The 27,814-nt window shown below is 44.9% G+C and overlaps 2 protein-coding genes across 3 annotated transcripts in view; both read left to right on the top strand.

Moving 5' to 3' along the window:
* Nucleotides 1–5,598: 5,598 nt before the first annotated feature.
* LOC123482173 (piggyBac transposable element-derived protein 4-like) lies at nt 5,599–12,563 on the top strand. Its single transcript, XM_045208960.1, has 5 exons — nt 5,599–5,821; nt 6,026–6,289; nt 6,371–6,718; nt 6,917–7,779; nt 12,420–12,563. The coding sequence occupies exons 1-5, from the start codon at nt 5,599–5,601 to the stop codon at nt 12,561–12,563; spliced, it is 1,842 nt and encodes a 613-aa protein (XP_045064895.1).
* LOC121580061 (C-Jun-amino-terminal kinase-interacting protein 1-like) overlaps nt 12,456–27,814 on the top strand; it is a 123,413-nt gene continuing 108,054 nt past the window's right edge. For both annotated transcript variants that reach the window (XM_045208826.1, XM_045208816.1), the window contains exon 1: nt 12,456–12,796. In XM_045208826.1, coding sequence (XP_045064761.1) covers nt 12,654–12,796 — 143 coding nt within the window. In that variant the 5' untranslated portion in view covers nt 12,456–12,653. The remainder of the gene's footprint in view (nt 12,797–27,814) is intronic.

The following is a 27,814-nucleotide window of genomic DNA, read 5'->3' as shown; positions in this document are numbered from 1 at the left end:
GAATTATTTATTTTTTTAATCACATTTGAATACCCTTGTATGTTATATTCTACATATGTCCTTCTAGTGCTGAACGTTAAAACATATTTTAGACCCTTTTCATGCAAAATTTAAAAAATATTTTTCACGTTTTTTATAAAAAAATTGTATCCCTTCATATGCCGAACTAGTTGCATTGTGGATTTTGCATAAAACATGATTTTAGAAAATATTCATAGAATTATTAATTTTTTTAATCACATTTGAAAACCCTTGTATGTTATATTCTACATATGTCCTTCTAGTGCTGAACGTTAAAACATATTTTAGACCCTTTTCATGCAAAATTTATAAAAAATATTATTCACGTTTGTTATGAAAAAAATTGTATCCCTTCATATGCCGAACTAGTTGCATGGTGGATTTTGCCTAAAACATGATTTTAGAAAATATTCATTGAATTATTTATTTTTTTAATCACATTTGAAAACCCTTGTATGTTGTATTCTACATATGTCCTTCTAGTGCTGAACGTTAAAACATATTTTAGACCCTTTTCATGCAAAATTAAAAAATATATTTTTTCAAGTTTTTTATAAAAAAACTTTGTATCCCTTCATATGCCGAACTAGTTTTTTTGTGGATTTTGCCTAAAACATGATTATATACAATATTAATTGAAAAAAGCTTTTAAAAAAATCACATTTGAAAACCCTTCTAAATTGTATTCTACGTCTGTCCTTCTAGTGCTGAACGTAAAAAAAATATTTTAGACACTTTTCATGCAAAATGTATAAAAAATAGTTTTCACGTTTGTTATAAAAAAATTTGTATCCCTTCATATGCCGAACTAGTTGCATGGTGGATTTTGCCTAAAACATGATTTTAGAAAATATTCATTGAATTTATTTTTTTTAAAATCACATTTGAGAACCCTTGTATGTTGAATTCTACATATGTCCTTCTAATTCTGAACGTAAATAAAAATATTTTAGACCCTTTTCATGCAAAATGTATAAAAAATAGTTTTCACGTTTGTTATAAAAAAATTGTATCCCTTCATATGCCGAACTAGTTGCATTGTGGATTTTGCCTAAAACATGATTTTAGAAAATATTCATTGAATTATTTATTTTTTTAATCACATTTGAAAACCCTTGTATGTTATATTCTACATATGTCCTTCTAGTGCTGAACGTTAAAACATATTTTAGACCCTTTTCATGCAAAATTTAAAAAATATATTTTTCACGTTTTTTATAAAAAAAACTTTGTATCCCTTCATATGCCGAACTAGTTTTTTTGTGGATTTTGCCTAAAACATGATTATATACAATATTCATTGAAAAAAGCTTTTTAAAAAATCACATTTGAAAACCCTTTTAAATTGTATTCTACGTCTGTCCTTCTAGTGCTGAACGTAAAAAAAATATTTTAGACACTTTTCATGCAAAATGTATAAAAAATATTATTCACGTTTGTTATGAAAAAAATTGTATCCCTTCATATGCCGAACTAGTTGCATGGTGGATTTTGCCTAAAACATGATTTTAGAAAATATTCATTGAATTTTTTATTTTTTAAATCACATTTGAAAACCCTTTTATGTTGAATTCTATATATGTCCTTCTAGTGCTGAACGTTAAAACATATTTTAGACCCTTTTCATGCAAAATTTAAAAAATATATTTTTCACGTTTTTTATTTAAAAAACTTTGTATCCCTTCATATGCCGAACTAGTTTTTTTGTGGATTTTGCCTAAAACATGATTTTAGACATTATTCATTGAAAAAAGCTTTTTAAAAAATCACATTCGAAAACCCTTCTAAATTTTATTCTACGTCTGTCCATCTAGTGCTGAACGTAAAAAAAATATTTTAGACCCTTTTCATGCAAAATGTATAAAAAATATTTTTCACGTTTGTTATAAAAAAAATTGTATCCCTTCATATGCCGAACTAGTTGCATTGTGGATTTTGCCTAAAACATGATTTTAGAAAATATTCATTGAATTTTTTTTTAAAATCACATTTGAAAACCCTTGTATGTTGAATTCTACATATGTCCTTCTAGTGCTGAACGTAAAAAAAATATTTTAGACCCTTTTCAAGCAAAATGTATGAAAAATATTGTTCACGTTTGTTATGAAAAAAATTGTATCCCTTCATATGCCGAACTAGTTGCATGGTGGATTTTGCCTAAAACATGATTTTAGAAAATATTCATTGAATTATTTATTTTTTAATCACATTTGAAAACCCTTGTATGTTATATTCTACATATGTCCTTCTAGTGCTGAACGTTAAAACATATTTTAGACCCTTTTCATGCAAAATTAAAAAAATATATTTTTCAAGTTTTTTATAAAAAAAACTTTGTATCCCTTCATATGCCGAACTAGTTTTTTTGTGGATTTTGCCTAAAACATGATTATATACAATATTCATTGAAAAAAGCTTTTAAAAAATCACATTTGAAAACCCTTCTAAATTGTATTCTACGTCTGTCCTTCTAGTGCTGAACGTAAAAAAAATATTTTAGACACTTTTCATGCAAAATGTATAAAAAATATTATTCACGTTTGTTATGAAAAAAATTGTATCCCTTCATATGCCGAACTAGTTGCATGGTGGATTTTGCCTAAAACATGATTTTAGAAAATATTCATTGAATTTTTTATTTTTTAAATCACATTTGAAAACCCTTTTATGTTGAATTCTATATATGTCCTTCTAGTGCTGAACGTTAAAACATATTTTAGACCCTTTTCATGCTAAATTAAAAAAATATATTTTTCACGTTTGTTATAAAAGAAATGGTATCCCTTCATATGCCGAACTAGTTGCATTGTGGATTTTGCCTAAAACATGATTTTAGAAAATATTCATCGAATTATTTATTTTTTTAATCACATTTGAAAACCCTTGTATGTTATATTCTACATATGTCCTTCTAGTGCTGAACGTTAAAACATATTTTAGACCCTTTTCATGCAAAATTTAACCCTCCCGTTGTCCTGTCCGGGTCAAAAAGACCCAGGCTACGTGTCAGTGCCTATGTGTTAGAGCGAGTGGCTGTATGACCCCTAGCATTGTCCTCTCCTGTCCTGGCTGGGGTCAAAACGACCCAGGCTACGTGTTAGACCTTGTGATTTCACGAAAACCAAAAATGTTGTACCGCAAGTATACAAGCTGACAGACTGTCAGAATGAAACACGTGCGGAGATGTTCAATTGTCAGCAAGCCGAAGAGCAGATGACATATATTCACTTGTTGAGGAAATGGACATCTTGGGTTTCCAGCATTGTTGTCGAGTAGTGACACCTACAATATTACAAGGAAATCACCAGATCGAACGGCTCGAATGGATCCCCATCATGGCGTCTTGTTTGGGGGCAACAGAAAAGCCTTGAAATATCCAGGCGACTTTCTTCATCAGAAGTGTCTGTTCCTCATCTGAGAGATCTGTCATGTGGACACCGCTACACACGGAAGAGATATCGCATGGCATTTGCCGATATGTCCGATATGTCAACAAATGGTCTCGGACGTGGCTGTGACGAACGTCCATGTCCCACATGTCGTAGTACAAAGCACAAGTACAAGACTCGCTGTCGTCGAAACCGGTCAACATTGCACAGGGACACCATCCCACAGCTTCACGGTGTATCTTCTGCAAATGGTCCTGGTGTGTCACCATGATGTGTGACACTGCACCGTGGTAAAACCACAAGAGCAGAGTCTGTCCTACGACCCGAACGAGCCACAGCTCATAACTCAACAGACTATATTTCGGTTCGACAAATAGTCTTACCTCCAGTTTGTTGTTGGGCATGACCGAGAGGCTTTTCACCGTGTACCCGAGAAGTATGGGTATGTTCTTCACTACTCGATTGAACACAGAATAGATGTCGTTGAAGTTGATGGTGCTCAGATTCAGTCGAGTCGATCCTCCGATGCCCAGACCGATCACAGTGACGACGACGGTGGTGTTGTCGGTAGTAGTTACATGACTGGAGTCCGACGTGTGTATGTCAAACACTGCAGTGATGCAGCAAGAATCCCCCTTCACGTTTTCTGTGTTCTGGAAAGTCGACATAGCTTCGATCTATGTTGTTTGTCTGTGAGACACGAACCTGTTTTGATGCACAGTGCTCAGACGCTTCTCTGGTATATTGTGGATTCAATGACCACTCCCAGAAAAAGAATTCATTATATTATATTCATTTATTTATTTGTTAATGTTTTGTCAAATTATATCTTTGTGATTAGTATTAAAACATGACATTTTTAATAGTAGTTGTTATTTGTTGTAAACATAGATCATGGTTTCGGCTACATACAAGCAATCGTGGTGTCTACGTAGACAGACATCAAGTTATTCGATTCAAAACCTATTCTGTGCTGCCCATGTTCTATTCCTTCGACACACATCGTCGCTATTCTGACATGTCGGCAATCATGAGTTTGCGTTCCACGCCATTCCTTGAGTGCGATACAGCTAGTCCAGAAAGTGTCTCTGTGGGTTTGGGAGAAATTAACCCTCCCGTTGTCCTGTCCGGGTAAAAAAAAAAAGACCCAGGCTACGTGTTAGAGTGAGTGGCTGTATAACCCCTAGCGTTGTCCAGTCCAGTCATGTCCTGGCTGGGGTCAAAACGACCCAGGCTACGTGTTAGAGCCTACGTGTTAGAGCGAGTGGCTGTATATCTCCTCCCGCTGTCCTGTCCTGTCCTGTCCTGTCCGGGTCAAAAGGACCCAGGCTACGTGTCAGAGCCTAGGTGTTAGAGCTAGTGGCTGTATATCCCCTCCCGCTGTCCTGACCGGGTCAAAAAGACCCAGGCTACGTGTTAGAGCCTAGGTGTTAGAGCGAGTTGCTCTATAACCCCTCCCGCTGTCCTGTCCGGGTCAAAACGACCCAGGCTACGTGTTAGAGCCTAGGTGTTAGAGCGAGTGGCTGTATATCTCCTCCTGCTGTCCTGACCGGGTCAAAACGACCCAGGCTACGTGTCAGAGTGTTAGAGCGAGTGGCTGTATAATCCCTAGCGTTGTGCTGTCTTGTCCGGGGTCAAAAAGACCCAGGCTACGTGTTAGAGCCTACGTGTTAGAGCTAGTGGCTGTATAACCCCTCCCGTTGTCCTTTCCGGGGTCAAAAAGACCCAGGCTACGTGTCAGTGCCTATGTGTTAGAGCGAGTGGCTGTATATCTCCTCCCGCTGTCCTGTCCGGGTCAAAAAGACCCAGGCTACGTGTCAGAGTGTTAGAGCGAGTTGCTGTATAACCCCTAGCGTTGTCCTGTCCTGTCCTGGCTGGGGTCAAAAGGACCCAGGCTACACGTTAGAGGCATAAGCTCTGAGCCAGAGGTACTAGGTAAGCCGTAAACAAACACCAACACCAAGAACAACTACAACTACTACAACTACTACAACTACAACTACTACAACTACTACAACTACTACTACTACTACTACTACTACTACTACTACTACTACTACTACTACTACTAATACTACTACTACTACTACTACTACTACTACTACTAATATTGCCTCCGTGGCATGTCCGGACACGTCCCGAAGAGAGAGGTCTTGGGGACTTCCCCAGCCTGGGTGTCGAAGCTATTATGAGTGCTGTGCGTTTCACGGCCAAACAGGTCCTAGAACATATATTTTCCAATGACTCTGACTGCGACGAGGAAGCGGACGAGGAAGCGTCCGAAGAAGAAGACGGGGAGGAATACAACCCAGAGGACGAGGAGACCACAGAGGACGACGACGACGACGACTACGACGCCGCAGCCGCCGCCGCCGCTGCCGACGACGAGGACGATGTCCAAGTAGAAGAAGGTCAAGGCGTAGAAGACGAACGAGACGATGACGACGACGACAACGACGACGAAGACGACCACAACGACGACGACGACGACGACCAACAAGAAGAAGAAGAACAAGGAGAAGAACAAGGGGAAGGTGAAGGTGAAGGAGAGCGAGGAGACAGCCGCCGCTGCCGCCGCCGCATCAGCCCCAGAACACAACACGATATCCCTCGAGTGGAAAGAGAGACATTCGTGTCAAGAAACGGCCAAATCCAATGGTGCTCGGTGCCCTGTGACAACAATCGGGGCGTCGGAGGGGCCGCCGCAGCGGCAAAAAGTAACAGGCCGGTTGCTGAGGTGCCGGAGGACATGAGGCCCGGGCCTACTAGGCAGGCCGTAGGCCAAGCCCGCGACATCCTCTCCACGTTCCGCTTGTTTTTCACACCCGAGATAGAAGACATCATCCTGGAGATGACCAATCTGGAGGGCGTTCGAAAATACGGAGCCCGAGGCGACGGCGACGGCGACGACGACCACCGCCACTACGCCGACGACCACGAAGACCACGACCGCGACCGCGGCGGCGGCCGCTGGAAAGCGATGGACTCCACAGACCTGCGAGCCTACGTAGGGCTGCTCATCCTAGCCGGCGTGTACAGGTCCCGAGGCGAAGCGGCCTCTAGTCTCTGGGACGCCGAGAGCGGAAGGACCATTTTCCGCGCAACCATGCCGCTCAAAGTCTTTCACGCTTACTCGAGACTCCTTCGCTTCGACGACCGCCAGACCAGAGCCGAGAGACGCGCAGCAGGCGGCGGTGACAAACTTGCAGCCGTGAGAGAGGTCTGGGACAAGTGGGTCGAGAGGCTGCCGCTCCTCTACAACCCCGGGCCCGACGTGACGGTGGACGAGCAACTGGTCCCTTTCAGAGGTGTGCCGGGCCAACAACACCGTACAAGAGCACAACAACACTGAACACAACACAACACTACACAACACAACACAACACGCTAAAGCTAATCTCTTCTCTTGCCTCTCCTCTCTCTCTCTCTCTCTCTCTCTCTCTCTCTCTCTCTCTCTCTCTCTCTCTCTCTCTCTCTCTCTCTCTCTCTCTTTCTCTCTCCTCCAGGCCGATGTCCTTTCCGCCAGTATATCCCAAGCAAGCCGGCCAAATACGGCATCAAGACCTGGGTGGCCTGCGACTCCAAATCCAGCTACGCCTGGAAGATGCAGGTCTACACCGGGAAGGCCACATGCGGAGGCCCCGAGAAGAACCAGGGGATGAGGGTCGTGCTCGATTTGACGCAGGGACTCAGGGGTCACAACGTCACCTGTGACAATTTCTTCACCTCATACGAGCTCGCACGCCAGCTCCTGAGGAGGAACGTCACCGTGGTCGGTACAGTCAGAAAGAACAAGCCAGAGCTCCCGCAGGCGCTGCTCGCCTCAAAGGACAGGCTCCTCTTCTCCTCCAAGTTCGCCTTCACGCCCACCACCACTCTAGTGTCCTACCTGCCAAAGAAAAACAAGAACGTCTTACTCCTGAGCACGCTGCACACCGAGGCTCACGTTAGCCGTCGCCAGGACAAGAAGCCGGCCATCGTCCTAGACTACAACAGCAACAAGGGAGGTGTGGACAACCTAGACAAGGTGATTGGAACCTACAGCTGCAGGAGGATGACCGCGCGCTGGCCCCTGGTCATCTTCCACAACATCCTTGACGTGTCCTCTTACAACGCTTTTGTCATATGGCGAGAGCTCAACCCTACTTGGATGCCTGGTAAGCGAAACAAGAGGAGGGTGTTCCTCGAGCAGCTGGGAAAGGCACTAGTGACTCCGTTCATACAAAGAAGGGCCCGTCTCCCTCGCACCGAAGCCTCTGCGGCGCTCATCAAAGCTGTTCAGAGGGCTATCGTGATCAGCCCCGGCGGGATCACGCCCCCGCAGCACCGGACCACGCACCGGCCCAAGCACCCAACCCCGCACAACCCAGTAAGAGGAAGAGGTGTCAGGTCTGTCCCACAAAGAAGGACTGTAAAACACACACGGTGTGCACCAGGTGTAACAAATACATCTGCAAAGGCTGTTCACACGTATACTGTCCCACATGTTCCAATTGGGCCTTTAGTGAGAGGGGGACAGTTCGACCCGGAGGGCACGGCGTGTGTACAGAATACCAGGACAACGGGAGGGTTAAAGAGGTGGGGTTTCAAAAGTCTCAGGAAGGTGGTGAGTGACTCCGCTGTCCTGGCGTCGTGAGGGAGCTTGTTCCACCATTGGGGTGCCAGGGCAGCGAACAGTTTTGACTGGGCTGAGCGGGAACTATGCTTCCGCAGAGGAAGAGGAGCCAGCAGGCCAGAGGTGGATGAACGCAATGCCCTTGTTTGGGTGTAGGGACTGATCAGAGCCTGAAGGTACGGAGGTGCCGTTCCCCTCACATCTCCATAGGCAAACACCATGGTCTTGTAACAGATGCGAGCTTAAACTGGAAGCCAGTGGAGTGTGCGGAGGAGCGGGGTGACGTGAGAGAACTTGGGAAGGTTGAACACCAGACGGGCTGCGACATTCTGGATGAGTTGTAGGGGTTTAATGGCACAGGCAGGGAGCCCAGCCAACAGCGAGTTGCAGTAATCCAGACGGGAGATGACAAGTGCCTGGATTAGGACCTGTGCCGCTTCCTGTGTAAGGCAGGGTCGTACTCTTCGAATGTTGTAGAGCATGAACCTACAGGATCGGGTCACCGGCTTGATGTTAGCGGAGAACGACAGGGTGTTGTCCAGGGTCACGCCAAGGCTCTTCGCACTCTGGGAGGAGGACACAACGGTGTTGTCAACCGTGATGGCGAGATCATGGAACAGGCAGTCCTTCCCCGGGAGGAAGAGCAGCTCCGTCTTGCCAAGGTTCAGCTTGAGGTGGTGATCCGTCATCCATACTGATATGTCTGCCAGACGTGCAGAGATGCGATTCGCCACCTGGTTATCAGAAGGGGGAAAGGAGAAGATTAGTTGTGTATCGTCAGCGTAGCAATGATAGGAGAGGCCATGTGAGGATATGACAGAGCCAAGTGACTTGGTGTATAGCGAGAATAGGAGAGGGCCTAGAACTGAGCCCTGGGGGACACCAGTGGTGAGAGCACGTGGGTGCGGAGACAGCTTCTCCGCCACGCCACTTGGTAGGAGCGGCCGGTCAGGTAGGACGCAATCCAAGAGTGAGCCGCGCCGGAGATGCCCAGCTCGGAGAGGGTGGAGAGGAGGATCTGATGGTTCACAGTATCAAAGGCAGCAGACAGCTCTAGAAGGACAAGAGCAGAGGAGAGAGAGTTAGCTTTAGCAGTGCGGAGAGCCTCCGTGACACAGAGAAGAGCAGTCTCAGTTGAATGACCAGTCTTGAAACCTGACTGGTTTGGATCAAGAAGGTCATTCTGAGAGAGATAGCAAGAGAGTTGGCTAAAGACGGCACGCTCAATAGTTTTGGAGAGAAAAGAAAGAAGGGATACTGGTCTGTAGTTGTTGACATCAGAGGGATCGAGTGTTGTTTTTTTGAGAAGGGGTGCAACTCTTGTTCTCTTGAAGACGGAAGGGACATAGCCAGCGGTCAAGGATGAGTTGATCAGCGAGGTGAGGTAGGGTAGAAGGTCACCGGAGATGGTCTGGAGAAGAGAGGAGGGGATAGGGTCAAGCGGGCAGGTTGTTGGGCGGCCTGCCGTCACAAGTCGCAAGATTTTATCTGGAGAGAGAGGGGAGAAAGAAGTCAAAGCATAGGGTAGGGCAGTGTGAGCAGGACCAGCAGTGTCATTTGACTTAACAAACGAGGATCGGATGTCGTCAACCTTCTTTTCAAAGTGGTTGACAAAGTCATTCACAGAGAGGGAGGAGGGGGGGGGGATTCAGCAGGGAGGAGAATGTGGCAAAGAGCTTCCTAGGGTTAGAGGCAGATGCTTGGAATTTAGAGTGGTAGAAAGTGGCCTTAGCAGCAGAAACAGATGAAGAAAATGTAGAGAGGAGGGAGTGAAAAGATGCCAGGTCCGCAGGGAGTTGCAGTGAGATTAGTAGAAGAACAGCATCTAGTAAAGATGAGGTCAAGCGTATTGCCTGCCTTGTGAGTAGGGGGGGACGGTGAGAGGGTGAGGTCAAAAGAGGAGAGGAGTGGAAAGAAGGAGGCAGAGAGAAATGAGTCAAATGTAGACGTAGGGAGGTTGAAATCCCCCAGAACTGTGAGGGGTGAGCCATCCTCAGGAAAGGAACTTATCAAGGCGTCAAGCTCATTGATGAACTCTCCAAGGGAACCTGGAGGGCGATAGATGACAAGGATATTAAGCTTAAATGGGATAGTGACTGTGACAGCATGGAATTCAAATGAGGAGATGGACAGATGGGTTAGGGGAAAAATTGAGAATGTCCACTTGGGAGAGATGAAAATTCCTGTGCCACCACCCCGCTGACCAGATGCTCTCGGGGTATGCGAGAACACATGGTCAGACGAGGAGAGAGCAGTAGGAGTAGCAGTGTTTTCAGTGGGAGCCCAATGGCTGTCAAACGGTAAATGAGGTGAGGTGTGGGTCTTCAAATCAAGCTTTATTTATATAGCACATTTCATTCATGAATGCAACTCAATGCACTTCACAGGAAATACATTATTTAAAAAACGATATAACAATACATAAGAGGATAAAAATCTAAAGATTAACAATAAAAACTGAAAGACTAAAAAAGCACCTGAAGGAAATGCAAAGCTATAAAGGTGTGTTTTAAGATCTCTGTTAAATATGTCCATCGTTTCCATCACCCTCCTCAGGTTCTCTGGCAGGCTATTCCAGAGGCTGGGGGCATAGTAACTAAAGGCTGCCTCTCCATGCCTCTTGGTCCTAGGCTTTGGGATAGTTAAAAGGCCAGTGCCAGAGGACCTGAGGGACTCAAAAGCATGTCTAATATCATGTCAGTATCCGTGCTGCAGCATTCTGTATGTTTTGCAGTTGACCAATGGCTTTCTTGGATAGACCAGACAGGAGAGCATTACAGTAGTCAAGCCTGCTTGTAATAAAAGCATGTATGAGTCTCTCTGTATCAGCCTGAGATAGAAACGGCCGCACCTTGGCGGTTCCTGAGGTGGTTCCTGAGGTGGGAAAAAGATATTTTGGTCACATTCATAATGTGTGATTCGAAATTGAGTTCAGGATCTAAAATAACACCTAGTTTTTTACCTGGTGTTTTATCTTGCTTTGGCTCCAATAATAAGTACCTTGGTCTTGTCTTGATTTAGCTGGACCAAATATGTAAATCACTAATAATAATTTATCTGTGGAGCTAAAATCCTCTGGTGACACAGAAATGTTGTGTATCGTCTTGAACATTGTTCTTCATAGATGACGCACGCACTTCTGCTAGGGAGATTACTGTATTGCATAGAATTTTTTTGCACCATTTATGACAGAGTTAATGTGGTTTTTATGGCCGGATTTTCAGCATTTTTCTATTTGGGCGGCCCGAAAAAACGCTTAGGCGGCCTGCCCAAGGGTTTGAATGGCAGAATCAAACCCTGCCATTAAGGTATGTTTTCCGACCCATATCTCGTGCAGGCTCCACGCTGTCTTAATGTAACCATGATTGCGTTTCAACCCCAGTGCAGCTCAGTGTAAACAAGCATAACAGTAGGGTCGGTATCTTTTGGCAAGCAAATTCTAGGAGTTGAGCTGTCCTTGCGTTCCAAATGAAATGGAAAGTTAGAACTGTATCCAGCGTGTGTCCGTAGCAGAGTTTCCTTCCGATAAATATCATTTGCGGATTATTTTGACTTGATTGTAGTGGCTTCTTTACCTTGCCAACATAGTCAGTGCCCAAGCTGAAGCGGGGTTGTTTCTGACGCATACAGTCTACATTAAAAGTTCTGAAAAGGCAAAGAGCACTCACGGATATCCAGGGATATGGTGCAACAAAAATAGGATTTTTCTACCTTTAAATAAGCAAACAAAAGTATTCTCTGATTAACTTCATTTATTCTATACTTGCCACAGTGCAAAGAATGGGCAAAAGGAGGGGCCATATACTAAGGTACACTGAGGCACAAAAATAACCAAAATAATAAATAAATGATCAGGTACATATACACAACATTTCATATTTCAACAATATACATGGTGCTTGGTATGCCTTCTGTGTTCAATAGAATATGATTAACACACACACACACACACACACACACACACACACACACACACACACACACACACACACACACACACACACACACACACACACACACACACACACACACACACACACACACACACACACACACACACACACACACACACACACACACACACAGAGAGAGAGGGAGAGAGGGAGTTTTGTAGAAGGCATGAAGGTGGCATGAAGTGTACACCCCCCCCTTCTGGAGATGAAGCAGATCCTCCTGTCTCCTCTCATCCATTTTGTTCAGAGAAAAAAGGAGAGAGGAGGAAAAAATGAAAGGGAGAGGGATAATGAGAGAGAGAAGATAAGAATAACCCGAGCATGATCGATATGCTCCATGAATAATTGAGGAGGGCTGTGTTTTGGAGAGGTCTGTTCTCAGCCCAGCCAAGCCCAGCTCTCCCACAATAATTTATCTTTCTACTCCTGCTTGTGTCACAGGGCAGCAGTTCCCTGCAGTGCACCTCGCACATCCGGGACAGTGTAAACACTGATGACTCGAGAAAAAGGCTCTCAGTGGGAGAGGAGAAGAGAGGAGTCGGTTATCTAATAGCACTTTGCGCTGGCTGCTCCTGCCGCTGCTAACAACGATACTCTTATATTCCCATTCTGGGCTCAGGAACGTTTAAGGCGACAGGAGGAAGGAGGGATAACCAGAGAAGGGCTTTGATTCGTATGCCTATCCTATCGACACAGCTGAGCACCCCTCCTCCTCCCCCCTTTCTCCTTCTCCTCTCCTCTGTGGATGCCCTCACTTGCAGCATGGACTCCGGAGGGGAAAGAGAGGAAGGGTGGATGGAAGACCAGTGGGAGAAATGGTAGGGCAACACGGCATCTCTCTTTCCTATCCTAGGTGTTTACCACACTGGCAGAAACCTAGTGGAGGGCTGGGTGACCTTGTGTGTGTATGTAAGTGCTGAAAATATGTCGCTCCCTATGCTTCTCTCAGTGTTGCAGCATAGGACATGGATGCCCTTGAAGTAGAGAGGATGCATAGGAGAGAGGCAGCGAGAGAAGAGAGTGAGAGAGTGGAGGATGTACTAGAGGTAGATGTAGCAGCTTTTATCATATATGACACATGTAATATAACTCTTGGGAGAAGAAGAATACAGAATATGATGATATCACCAGGATGCTGGTATGTTGAAAGCACTGACTTGCTGACTCTGTGTTTGTTGTCATACGGTGTTGGATGTAAAGGTGACCCATTAGATGGGACTGTCCTTACGATGCACAACAAATGTGAGCAGCAGAGGTGGATGAATGAACTGTAATGTTGTGTGCAGCCTATTAATATGCCTGATTTGGGATTAAGATGTAAATTAGCAGTAGAGAGAGTCAGGCAGATGTGGCTGTATTAATGACTCAATCATGGGTCTAATGCTTAACATGGAGAAGCCAGAAGTGGGATAATTTAATCAGCAAATGAAGGAAGATTCACAGCCATTTATTGGGTAATTCAATAAATCACCCTAAGCAGATTCACGGATGTGTTATGGTTTATTATGAGTGTTATAGGCTTTGGGGTTTTGCTCAATTTCGTGTTCCATTACATTTTCGATTTCGAAGTTGGTTCTGTTTGGGTGAGGCTGGCCCTGACTGGAATTATCCTCATTGGTTAGGATGTGTTGCACCTGTCGCCTCGTTAGGCAGTCGTTAGTTTCACCTGTTCTGGCACAGCTGCTATTTAAGAGCGGCTGGCTCAGTTTCCAGTGGGCATGAGAGATGTTGGGAGAGCTGTTTACCGCTCCCGCTTTACGGTATGAAACAAAGCTTTTTATCTTGTGTCTCCCCTGTTTGGTTTCCTCCACGTTTGGTATGATTTTACTCCGAAAGGTAAATTGCTGGGTTTTTTCTTTTAATTCAAATCAAATCAAACTTTATTTGTCACGTGCTGAATACAACAGGTGTAGACCTTACCGTGAAATGCTTACTTACAAGCCCTTAACCAACAATGCAGTTCAAGAAAGAGTTAAGAAAATATTTACCAAATAAACTAAAGTCAAAAATTATAAAAAGTAACCAATAAAATAACTATTGAGGGTATATACAGGGGGTAACAGTACTGAGTCCATGTGCGGGGTACAGGTTAGTTGAGGAAATGTTGTACATGTAGGTAGGGGTAAAGTGACTATGCATAGATAATAGATAGCGGGTAACGGCAGTGTAAAAACAAATGGGGGGTCAATATAAATAGTCCGGGTGGCCATTTGATTAATTGTTCAGCAGTCTGATGGCTTTGGGGTAGAAACTGTTAAGGAGCATTTTGGTCCTAGACTTGGCACTCTAGTACCGCTTTCCGTGCGGTAGCAGAGAGAACAGTCTATGACTTGGGTGACTGGAGTCTTTGACCATTTTCTTGGGCTTTCCTCTGACACCACCTAGTCTATAGGTCCTGGATGGCAGGAAGCTTGGCCCCAGTAATGTACTGGGCCATGCGCACTAACCTCTGAAGCGCCTTATGGTCAGATGCCGAGAAGTTGCCATACCAGCGGTGATGCAACCAGTCAGGATGCTCTCGATGGTGCAGCTATAGAAAGTTTTGAGGATCTGGGGACCCCATGCCAAAACTTTTCAGTCTCCTGAGGGGGAAAAGGTGTGGTCGTGCCCTCTTCACGACTGTCTTGGTGTGTTTGGACTATGATAGATTGTTGGTGATGTGGACACCAAGGAACTTGAAACGCTCGACCCACTCCACTACAGCCCCGTCGATGTTAATGGGGGCCTGTTTGGCCTGTCTTTTCCTGTAGTCCACGGTCAGCTCCTTTGTCTTGCTCACATTGAGGGAGAGGTTGTTGTCCTGGCACCACATGGACTAGAGCTAGCTAGCTACACCAGAGTTAATGCAGACAAGAGCTATAACAGAACTAATGCAGACCATAGCTAGCTACTGGCTACATCCTGGACCAGAGCTAGTTAGTGCATACCAGAGCTATCTAGCTATTAGCTATGCCCTGGACCAGAGCTTGTGCACAGACAGGTACAGTGGGGAGAAGAAGTATTTGATACACTGCCGATTTTGCAGGTTTTCCTACTTACAAAGCATGTAGAGGTCTGTAATTTTTATCATAGGTACACTTCAACTGTGAGAGACGGAATCTAAAACAAAAATCCAGAAAATCCACTAATGAGTGGAGAACAGGAGGGCTTCTTAAAGAAAAACTAACAGGTCTGTGAGAGCCGGAATTCTTACTGGTTGGTAGGTGATCAAATACTTATGTCATGCAATAAAATACAAATTAATTACTTAAAAATCATACAATGTGATTTTCTGGATTTTTGTTTTAGATTCCGTCTCTCACAGTTGAAGTGTACCTGTATTAACTGCACCTGTTTGAACTCGTTACCTGTATAAAAGACACCTGTCCACACACTCAATCAAACAGACTCCAACCTCTCCACAATGGCCAAGACCAGAGAGCTGTGTAAGGACATCAGGGATGAAATTGTAGACCTGCACAAGGCTGGGATGGGCTACAGGACAATAGGCAAGTAGCTTGGTGAGAAGGCAACAACTGTTGGCGCAATTCAAGATGATGGTCAATCACCCTCGGTCTGGGGCTCCATGCAAGATCTCACCTCGTGGGGGCATCAATGATCATGAGGAAGGTGAGGGATCAGCCCATAACTACACGGCAGGACCTGGTCAATGACCTGAAGAGAGCTGGGACCACAGTCTCAAAGAAAACCATTAGTAACACACTACGCCGTCATGGATTAAAATCCTGCAGCGCACGCAAGGTCTCCCTGCTCAAGCCAGCGCATGTCCAGGCCCATCTGAAGTTTGCCAATGACCATCTGGATGATCCAGAGGAGGAATGGGAGAAGGTCATGTGGTCTGATGAGACAAAAATATAGCTTTTTGGTCTAAACTCCACTCGCCGTGTTTGGAGGAAGAAGAAGGATGAGTAAAACCTCAAGAACACCATCCCAAATGTGAAGCATGGAAGTGGAAACATCATTCTTTGGGGATGCTTTTCTGCAAAGGGGACAGGACGACTGCACCGTATTGAGGGGAGGATGGATGGGGCCATGTATCGCGAGATCTTGGCCAACAACCTCCTTCCCTCAGTAAGAGCATTGAAGATGGGTCGTGGCTGGGTCTTCCAGCATGACAACAATCCGAAACACACAGCCAGGGCAACTAAGGAGTGGCTCCGTAAGAAGCATCTCAAGGTCCTGGAGATGCCTAGCCAGTCTCCAGACCTGAACCCAATAGAACATCTTTGGAGGGAGCTGAAAGTCTGTATTGCCCAGCGACAGCCCCGAAACCTGAAGGATCTGGAGAAGGTCTGTATGGAGGAGTGGGCCAAAATCCCTGCTGCAGTGTGTGCAAACCTGGTCAAGACCTACAGGAAACGTATGATCTCTGTAATTGCAAACAAAGGTTATTGTACCAAATATTAAGTTCTGCTTTTCTGATGTATCAAATACTTATGTCATGCAATAAAATGCAAATTAATTACTTAAAAATCATACAATGTGATTTTCTGGATTTTTGTTTTAGATTCCGTCTCTCACAGTTGAAGTGTACCTATGATACAAATTACAGACCTCTACATGCTTTGTAAGTAGGAAAACCTGCAAAATCGGCAGTGTATCAAATACTTGTTCTCCCACCTGTATGTGCGCATCACACTAATGCCCTGGACCAGAGCTAGTTAATGATTATAGCTCTGGTCTAGGGTAAACAGAAGTTAGCGATATAAGTGGTTTCTGAAGCCAACGTGGCATGCTGAAATTATTTTCTACCTATGAATTTGGCTCTTGCGTTTGAAATGTCTGGCCTATACGCTATTGTAACCTGCTCTCTGAAAGCTAAGACAGTCTGAAACATGGATGTGCCTTCTGTCCCCCTCTATGATGTTGCACAGACTGCACAGGACATATTAGAAGGGAGTGTGGCATTTTGTTTTATTTGACCCCCATAGAGAATATAGTTGAATAGCCGTGTCATTTGTATTTATTAAATATCCCCATTTCCAAATGATTCATTACAATATTTAGTTGCGGTTTAGTGAATGATTTGTCCCAAATACAATGCTTTTAGTTTTTGAAATATTTAGGCCTAATTTATTTCTTGCATACCCATTCTGAAACTGACTGCAGCTCTTAAGTGTTGTAGTGATTTCACTCGCTGTAGTAGCTGACGTGTATAGTGTTGAGTCATCCGCATACATAGACACACTGGCTTTACTCAAAGCCAGCAGCATGTCATTAGTAAAGATTGAAAAAAGTAAGGGGCCTAGAGAGCTAGCCTGGGGAATGCCTGATTCTACCTGTATTACGTTGGAGAGGCTTCCATTAAAGAACACCCTCTGTAATCTGTTAGACAGGTAAATCTTTATCCACAATATAGCAGGGGGTGTAAAGCCATAACAAACATTTTTCCAGCAGCAGACTATGTCAAAGCCGCACTGAAGTCTAACAAACAGCTCACACAATCATTGTATCATTAATTTCTCTCAGCAAATCATCAGTCATTTGTCTGTGCCGTGCATTTTGAATGCCCTTCCCTGTAGTGTGCTGAAAGTATGTCCATTTATTTACTGTAAAATAGCATTGTATATGGTCAAACACAATTTTTTTTCTCCAAAAGTTTACTAAGTGTTGGTAACAGGCTGATTGGTTGGCTATTTGAGCCAGTAAAGGGGGCTTTACTGTTCTTGGGTAGTAGAATGACTTTTACTTCCCTCCTGGCCTGAGGGCACACACTTTCTTGTAGACTTAAATTAAAGATATGGCAAATAGGAGTGGCAATATCCTCAGTAATTTTCCATCCAAGTTGTCAGACCCAGGGGGCTTGTCATTGTTGAATGACTACTTTTTTCACCTCTTCCACACTCACTTTACGGAATTCAAAATTGCAATGCTTGTCTTTTTATAATTTGGTCAGTTACAGTGTACTTGGATGTGTAGGGTCGGCATTTGTTGGTGGAATGTCATGCCTAAGTTTGCCAATCTTGCCATGAAAAAATAATTCAAGTAGTTGCCAAAATCACTGGGTTTTTGTGATGAATGAGCGATCTGATTCAATTAATGATGGAGCTGAGTTTGCCTTTTGTCCAAAATTTCATTTAAGATACTCCAAAGCGTTTTACTCTCATTCTTTATATAATTTATCTTGGTTTCATAGTATAGTTCCGTTATATTCAGTTTAGTCACATTATTTCTCAATTTGCAGTATGTTTGCCAATCAGTTGTGCAGCCAGACCTATTTGCCATTCATTTTGTCTCATCCCTCTCAACCATACAATTTTTTTAATTCCTCATAAATCCATGATGATTTAACAGTTTTTACAGTCATTGTCTTAATTGGTGCATGCTTATTAGTGAGTGGAATAAGACATTTCATAAATGTGTCAAATGCATAATCTGATTGCTCCTCATTACACATCACAGACCAACAAATATTCTTTACATCATCAACATAGGAATCACTACAAAACTTATTGTATGACCTCTTACACACTATATTAGACCCAGCCTTTGGAACTTTGGTTTTTCTAGATATGGCTACTGTATTGTGATCACCACATCCAATTGGATTTGGATACTGCTTTAAAGCAGATTTCTGCAGCATTAAAGATGTGATCAAGACATGTGGATGATTTCATTCCTGGGCTGTTTGTAAATACCCTGGTAGGTTGACGGATAACCAGGTTCCAGGCACCATTTGAAGCTTTTTTCTGGAGTGGCCAGCTTGATGAAAGCCAGTCAATATTTAGGTCACCCAGAAAATATACCTCTGTGTTGATATCACATATATAATCAAGCGTTTCACACATATTATCCAGATACTGACTATTAACTCTTGGTGGTCTATAGCAGCTTCTCACAAGAATGGGCTTTAGGTGAGGCAGATTAACCTGTAGCCATATTACTTCAATAGTATTTAACATGAGATCCCCTCTAAGCTTTACAGGAATGTGGTTCTGAATATAGACCGCAACACCGACCCATTGGCATTGCTGTCTTTTCTGTAGATATTATAACCATGTATTGCTAGCACAGTATCATCAAAGGTATTATCTAAGTGAGTTTCAGAGATAGTCAGAATATGAATGTCATCTATTACTAGCAAGTTATCGATTTCATGACACTTGTTTCTTAGGCTACATATGTTAATGTGTGCAATTTCTAGCACTTTTCTGGGATGCTTGATTGTTTTTATTGCTTTACAGGGAAGCTTATCAGAAGTAGACATGGCAATGTTATTTATGTTTGAGCTGATTCTGCAGGGTGAGCTGCACACAGTGAACTTCCTACTAGGGCACACCGCCTCAGTATTAACAGTATAACTCTGGTTCATAGGCACATGATTACTGCATATAATAGCTGTAGGATCAACAGAGGCATTCAGGGGAGTTAGAGGGACATAAATTAGGTTACATACATTGTGACTGCCAATGCCCCTGGGATAATGTAAATGTTCTGCAGCATTACAACAACTCAGTGACACAATGGTAGGGATTATCTGAGCTGGGCTTAGGTCATTGATAAATCATTGTCTCAACGCAGTCTATGGTTTTAAATCTGAATTTAGAGAGCTGAATTTGAAAACTGCATCTGAGAAGTTGAATATTTGAAACTTTGGTGAAGTTGAAATTATAGTTTTGTAAACTTAATTCACAAAATGAATGCAACATCTAACATATTGAATCTGAATATATAAATATTGAAATTGAATATTCAATCAAATTCAACAACAAAATTCACTGAATGTGCAATATTCAGTCAATTCAGTTTCAAAATCATTAAATACAATTTCAATTATTCAATTTGTGCATAACAAATAAAAACATATTACATTCAAATACAGTTTCTATTGCTCCATATCCTTGTTAATACTCAATTATATGTTTTACACTGAACAAAAATATAGAATGCAACATGCAACAATTTCAAAGATTTTACTGAGTTAGTTATCATAAGGCAATATGTCAATTGAAATAAATGAATTAAGCCCTAATCTATTGATTTCACATGACTGGGAAAACAGATGTACAGTGCATTCGGAAAGTACTCAGACCCTTCACTTTTTCCACATTTTGTTATGTCACAGTCTTAATCTAAAATCGATTTAAATGCATTTTTTTGCCTCATCAATCTGCACACAATACCCCATAATGACAAAGAGAAAACGGGTTTTATTTTTTTTTGCAAATGTATATAAAAAAAAAATGGATAACTTATTTACATAAGTATTCAGACCCATTGCTATGAGACTCAAAATTGAGCTCCAGTGCATCCTGTTTCCAATGATCATCATTGATGTTTCCACAACTTGATTGGAGTCCACCTGTGGTAAATTGAATTGATTGGACATGATTTGGAAAGGCACACACCTGTCTATAATGTATGCACACATGACTAAGTCGCTTTGGATAAAAGCGTCTGCTAAATGGCTTATTATTATTATTATTATTATTATTATTATTATTATTATATAAGGTTCCACAGTTGACAGTGCATGTCAGAGCAAAAACCAAGCCATGTCGAAGGAATTGTCAGTAGAGCTACGAGACACGATTGTGTCAAGGGACCGATCTGGGGAAGGGTCCCAAAAAATGTCTGCAGCATTGAAGGTCCCCAAGAACACAGTGGCCTCCATCATTCTCAAATGGAAGAAGTTTGGAACCACCAAACTGAGCAATCAGGGGAGAAGGGCCTTGGTCAGGGAGGTGACCAAGAACCCGATGGTCACTCTGACAGAGTTCCTCTGTGGAGATAGAACTTTTCAGAAGGAAACAAGATTCTCTGTTCTGATGAAACCGAGATTGAACTCTTTGGCCTGAATGCCAAGCGTCACGTCTGGAGGAAATCTGGCACCATCCCTACGTTAAAGCATGGTGGTGGCAGCATCATGCTGTGGGGATGTTTTTTAGCAGCACGGACTGGGAGACTAGTCAGGATCGAGGTGTGCCAAGCTTGTAATGTCAGACCCAAGAAGACTCGAGGCTGTATTTGCTGCCAAAGGTGTTTCAACAAAGTACTGAGTAAAGGGTCTGAATACTTATGTAAATGTATTTTTTTCATATTATTTTTTAACTAAAAACTAGTTTTTGCTTTGTCATTGTGTGTAGATGGAGGGGAGGGGAAACGGTTTATTCAATTTTAGAATAAGGCTGTAACATAAAAAAAAGTGGAAAAAGTCAAGGGGTCTGAACACTTTCCAAATGCACTGTATCTGTTGGTCAGAGATACCTTTAAAAAAGCTAGGGGAGTGGATCTGAACCTGTCAGTAGGCTGTTGATTGTGGAATGTTGTCCCACTCCTCTTCAATGGCTGTGCGAGGTTGCTGGTTATTGTACATGTCGATCCAGAGCATCCCAAACGTGCTCAATGGGTGACATGTCTGGTGGGTATGTAGGCCATGGAAGAACTGGGACATTTTCAGCTTCCCGGAATTGTGTGAAGATCCTTGTGACATGGGGCCGTGCATTGTCATGCTGAAACATGAGATGATGGTGGCGGATGAATGGCATGACAATGGCCCTCAGGATCTCGTCACGGTATCTCTGTGCAATCAAATTGTCATCGATAAAATACAATTGTGTTCATTGTCCGTAGCTTATGCCTGCCCATACCATAACCCCGCCATCACCATGGGGCACTCTGTTCACAACGTTGATATCAGCAAACCACTTGCTGCCATCTGCCTGGCACAGTTGAAACCGGGATTCATCCGTGAAGAGCACACTTCTCCAACATGCCAGTGGCCATCGACGCCAAACTGCATTCAGGTCAAGACCCTGATGAGGTCAATGAGCACGCAACAGCTCACAAATAAAACTACAATTTGAACCAATGTAGAATGATTTGTGAGCAACTTGTTAAGAAAATCCTAACATTTACAACTGTGGAATGTGCATTTGCGCATTCAAAAAGTGCTTGTGGTATTCTGTGCTTACCAAATACAAAATATAAGCCTGCCTGTCGATATATTACATTCCAGAAATGCGGCTTCAGATAAGTCGGTTATCTCCATTCATTGGGATAATATTTGTTTCATGTGACGCGCAGATTGATGACATCATGGCTGTGTCCTTTTTGGGAGAACACCTTCTAGCTAGAAGAAGAAAGAACTTCTTCATGAAATGTGAGTGCTAACATTTTATTTTTTCAACAAATTATTTTAAAAGGTCCAGATGACTTTCATATGAATGTTAAATTTGACTATTGTGGCATGCAACGTAGAGTGTGTGCTTTCGACATCAGCCCACTAGCCAAGCTAGCTAAAGTTGGACACTACCTATCAAGTTTCAAGAGAAGACCCAGATGCAGACAGTGTTGAAGTAACAAAAGTTTATTACAAAAACGGGGCAGACAAACAACAGGTCAAGGGCAGGTAGAGGTCAGTAATCCAGATCAGAGTCCAAAAGGTACAGAACGGCAGGCAGTCTCCGGGCAGGCAGAGGTCAATAATCCAGGGTGGTGTGACAAGCTACAGAACGGCAGGCAGGCTCAGGGTCAGGGCAGGCAGAATGGTCAAAACCGGGAAAACTAGAAACAGGAGACAAAGGGCTGTGAGACATGGGTTTGATCCTAGACACATGAAAAGTGGGATGTATACGGAGGGTACGGGGCAACAGAAGACGAACAGCAGAGGGGCTAATGATCTTGGAGATCGGGAAAGGGCCAATAAACCGGGGGGAAAGTTTGTGCAACTCCATCGGGAGGGGCAGATCTCGGGTGGACAGCCATACCTTCTGCCCGAGACGATACCGGGGAGCTGGGATCCGGTCTGCTTGTCATCGATACCTAAAGGTGGTCTTGAGAAGAGCCAACTGCGCTCTCCTCCAGACAAACATCTGGGCCAAGGGTATGCCGACCTCTTGCTCCGGGAAGAGCGGAGGTTGATAACCCAGGGAACACTCAAAGGGCGAAAGACCCCGTGGCAGAGCAGGGAAGGGTGCTGCGGGCGTATTCGACCCACACTAGTTGCTGGCTCCAGGTGGTGGGGTTGGCGGAGACCAGGCAGTGCAGAGTCGTTGGACTGAGGGTGGAAACCGGAGGACAGGCTGGCCAATGACCCAATGAGTGTGCAGAACGCCTTCCAGAACCGGGACGAGAACTGAGGACCCCGGTCTGAGACCGTGTCCACTGGGTGTCCATGGATCCGGAAGACGTGTTGCAACATGAGCTGGGCCATCTCTTTGGCGGAGGGTAGCTTGGGGAGAGGAATGAAGTGGGCGGCTTTGGAAATCCAGTCCACAACTGTCAGCATGGTGGTGTTGCCATCAGATGGGGGAAGACCCATGACAAAGTCCAGGTATATGTGAGACCAGGGACGGTGAGGAACAGGCAGAGGTTGGAGGAGATCAGCCGGAGCTTGCAGAGGAGTCTTGTTCTGCGCACAGATCGTGCAGGCGGCGACGAACGCAGAGACGTCAGGAACCATGGTAGGCCACCAAATGCATTGTCGCACAAAGACCAGGGTCCAGAGCCCGGGTGGCAGGCTAGCCTGGAGGAGTGGGCCGACTCCAGGAGTGGACAGCATCAGGAACAAACATCCTGTTATCTGGGCCCGGGGTTCGGCCGGCAACGCTGCGCCTCCCAGACCTGCTTCCATATTCCCCAACTGAGTGCCGTCGCCAAGCACGAGGTGGGAAGGATTTTCTCGGATTCCGGGGTTGTAGCCGCGGGGCTATAGCGGCGTGACAGCGCATCTGGCTTGACATTCTTGGATCCCGGTCGGTATGAGAGGGAGAAGTTGAACCAAGTGAAAAGCAGGGCCCACCTAGCTTGCCTGGAATTGAGACGCTTGGCGGTGCGGAGATATTCCAAGTTCTTGTGGTCTGTCCACACAATGAACGGATGTTCCGCCCCCTCCAGCCAGTGCCTCCACTACTCCAACGCAATCTTCACCGCGAGAAGCTCATGATTTCCCACATCATAATTCCTCTCTGTGGTTTGAGGCGATGGGAGAAGGCGGCGCAGGGATGTCACTTGAGGTCTAGGGCCGAACGCTGGGACAGGACCGCCCCCACTTCGACATCCGAAGCATCGGCCTCCACCACGAACTGACGGGACGGGTCAGGATGAACCAAGATGGGAGCAGTGGTTAAACGATGTTTGAGGTACCGGAATGACCCATGAGCATCTGAGGACCATGTGAACAGAACCTTGGGAGAGGTGAGTGCTGTAACCCTGGATAAAGCGGCGATAAAAGTTGCGAATCCTAGGAAACGTTGCAGCTGCACTCTGGACGTAGGTTGGGCCAATCCACCACCGCTCTCACCTTCCCGGGATCCATCTGTACACTCTCTGCAGTGATGATGTAGCCCAGGAAGAGGATGGTGGAGCGATGGAATTCGCGTTTCTCCGCTTTCACAAAAAGCTGGTTCTCCAGGAGGCGTTGGAGGACCTGTCGGACATGGCGCACGTGTTCTTGGGCAGAGCGGAAGATGAGGATGTCGTTGAGGTAGATGAAGACGACCCGGTTCAACATGTCGCGGAGAACATAATTAACCAGGGCCTGGAACACAGCTGGAGTATTGGTAAGGCAACATGGCATGACCAGATACTCGTAGTGACCACAGGCCGTGTTGAAGGCAGTCTTCCACTCGTCCCCCTCCCGTATCTGCACCAGGTGGTAGGCATGCCGTAGGTCCAGCGTGGAGAACACGTTGGCCCCCTGGAGCGGCTCGAATGCTGAGGAGATGAGTGGTAGTGATTCTTCACTGTGATGTCATTTGGGCCCCGGTAGTTGATGCACGGGTGCAGTTGTTTTGTCCTTCTCCACAAAGAAGAACCCTGCACCAGTGGGGGAGGCAGAAGGACGGATGAACCCGGCAGCTAGGGAGTCCTCAATGTAGGACTCAGCCTTGGTCTCCGGACTCGACAGCGAGTACAGTCATCCCGGGGCGGAGTGGTGCCTGGGAGAAAGTCGATTCTGCAGTAGTAGGGTCGGTGCGATGGAAGCGAAGTGGCCCAGGCCTTCCTGAACACCTCCCGGAGGTCCTGGTACTCCACGGGAATGGCGCAGAGGTCCGAGGCAACTTCAGAGCCCCCAGGAAGACATCCCGGCGCAGGCTGCACTGACTTCAGACAATGAGCATGGCAGAATGGGCTTCAGCCCATGATGGCACCAATAGACCAGTCAATAAATGGGTTGTGTCGCTGGAGCCAAGAGAAACCCAATACCATGGGAACCTGAGGAGACTTAAATAGCAGGAATTGGATCGTCTCGCTGTGGTTCCCTGATACTCGTAGGTTGATGGGGGTGGTATTGTGGGTGACCCGGCCTATAGAGTGCCCATCCAGCACTCTAACGTCCATGGGAATGGAGAGGGGCTGAGTGGGGATGCCCAGCTCGGACACCAAGGTAGCATCCATAAAGCTCTCACCGGCCCCAGAGTCGATGAGTACCCGGAGAGATTTCGACTGGTTCCCCCACAGCAAGATGGCATGAAAGGGGGGTGCGAGTAAGGGGAGAGGAAAAGTTATCCATATGGCCCACCAGAGCACTCGCTCCTACCGTTGAGCCTGTTCTTTTAGTGGACAGGTGGACACAAAATGACCAGTAGTCCCGCAATACAGGCAACTCTTTGTGTGAAGCCTGTTTTGCCGTTCGGCTGGAGACAGCCTAGCTCTGCCTAGCTGCATCGGCTCGGGAAGAGGTGAATCGGCAGACTTCGGAGACTCTCGGGGGAACTCGGGTAGCCTCGGGTTCTCTCGGCAACGGAACCGTCAGGGACTTCTGGGATGCCTCGGAGGCTAGGTGGAATTCTTCCTGTCCTTCCTTCGTTCATGCAGTCGCCCATCGATCCGAATGGTCAAGGCGATGAGCGAGTCGAGATCCGTCGGTAGTTCCCGGGCTGCAAGCTCGTCTTTTACTTCCTCTGATACTCCGTGCAGGAACGTGTCGAACAGCGCTTCCGGGTTCCAGGCACACTCAGCTGCCAACATGCGGAAATATACTGCATAGTCTGCCACACTGCGGGATTCTTGCCGAAGCTGGAGTAACTTCCAGGCAGCCTCTCTCCCAGACAATGGCGCATCGAAAGCCTCCTTTACCTCTTGCACAAACTCCTCCAGACACAAGCATACGGCCAACTGTTGTTCCCACACTGCCGTAGCCCAGGTGAGAGCCCTCCCGGACGTGATGAGGTACGCTGTCTTAGAGCGGTCCGAGGGGAAGGAGGAGGGCTGCAGCTCAATGATGAGCAAACACTGAGTGAGATATGCCCGACAGGTTCCCGACTCTCCAGCGAAGAGAACAGGAACTTGAGAAAGATAGGAGCAAGCAGGAAAACACTGGTAGGCTTGACGAAACAAAACGTACCGGCAACAGAGAAACAGAGAACACAGGTATAAATACACTGGGGATAAGGGGGAAGATGGGTGACACCTGGAGGGGGGTGGAGAAAATCACAAAGACAGGTGAAACAGATCAGGGTGTGACACTACCTATAGCTAGAATGCGATCTCATCAGCAGTTTAAACTTACTAGTTAATTCAGGAATGTGTCAATTAGTAAGAATCGCTCAGTTTTTAAAAAATCCTGAATTTGTGATCTGGCTAGCAAGCTAATGAGATGTTGCAAATCATATTTTTCTACCTGTTTTCTTTCAGGGACTAAACCGAGCAATTGATGCTTTGGTAGGACATATCACTATTTCCCGATTTTTGGTGTGGAGGTAAGAAATTGTAACATAATTTTTTTGTTGAAATGCAGCTAGCTGTTTTTTGCTCCATTTAGGCTTGCTAGCTAGCCAAGTAATTTGTTGTGCATCCTTGGCTACATTTATTACTATGTTTCCTAGTCAATACTTTCTGTGATTACTGTCAGTTCAATTCCGAGTGGGCTCTCGAGTGGTGCAGCGGTCTAAGGCACTGCATCTCAGTTCTAGAGGCGTCACTACATACCCTGGTTTGATTCCAGGCTGTATCACAACCTGGCCGTGATTGGGAGTCCCATATGACGGCGCACAATTGGCCCAGCGTTGTCCGGGTTTGGCCGGGGTAGGTCGTCATTGTAAATAAGAATTTGTCCTTAACTGACTTGCCTAGTTAAATAAAAGGTTAAATCCCTCTCTGTATTGAAGGACCAAGGAAAAAATTGTTGGCTGGTATGCCCTGAGCGGTCGGCTGTGAATACCCTCACCAGCTGTAAACTGATGAGTTTGGTTCTGCCCTCTATAGTGCTGTCCGTTTAGAACATGATAGTCACCACCACAGATGCAGCTGCTCCTATTTGAGGATGTTTATATGATTGTGGTAATCCGAATGACTTGGAATCTTATTGTTGTTGTTATATTATTACACAGCAGATAAAACCCCCCTGCAACTTACATTTTGATGAACGCACAACATTCATGTTACTGTTGACAATAGAAAGTCCTCAGAAACGTGTCCAGATGCGCATTTCCATGCGCTCTGATTAGTTGGGAATGGCAGGGCTATGATGGGTGAGGGATAATTTAGCAGGCAAACTATCGGGACATAAGGGAAACTGAAGGGACTGTGAGGGGAAGTTAGGTGAGCAGGACAGCCTTTTTAACAGGCAAAGTTATTCTACTCATACTGTAAAGACTTTTATCAGTAAAAATGATTAACTTGACAATAATAATGTGAGGGTTTAATTTTGTAACAATGCACAGTCCATGTTATGATGATGGTTCAAGATAATCTGATAATTGTTATGAAGAAAATGTTTTGAAGTAGGAAACTAAAAGTAAACCTGACAACTTGACCAAGTTTATGAATCTGTAAAACTGCCTAATGATGGCAATTTGAAGTGCAGAAACAATACATTCACTGATTCACACACATTCACACACCCTGTCATCCATTCTCTCTCACACACACACACACACACACACACACAC

This window comes from Coregonus clupeaformis, chromosome 3 (assembly GCF_020615455.1).
Source record: "Coregonus clupeaformis isolate EN_2021a chromosome 3, ASM2061545v1, whole genome shotgun sequence".
Lineage (NCBI taxonomy): Eukaryota > Metazoa > Chordata > Actinopteri > Salmoniformes > Salmonidae > Coregonus > Coregonus clupeaformis.
This window is presented reverse-complemented; position numbering and strand designations above follow the sequence as displayed.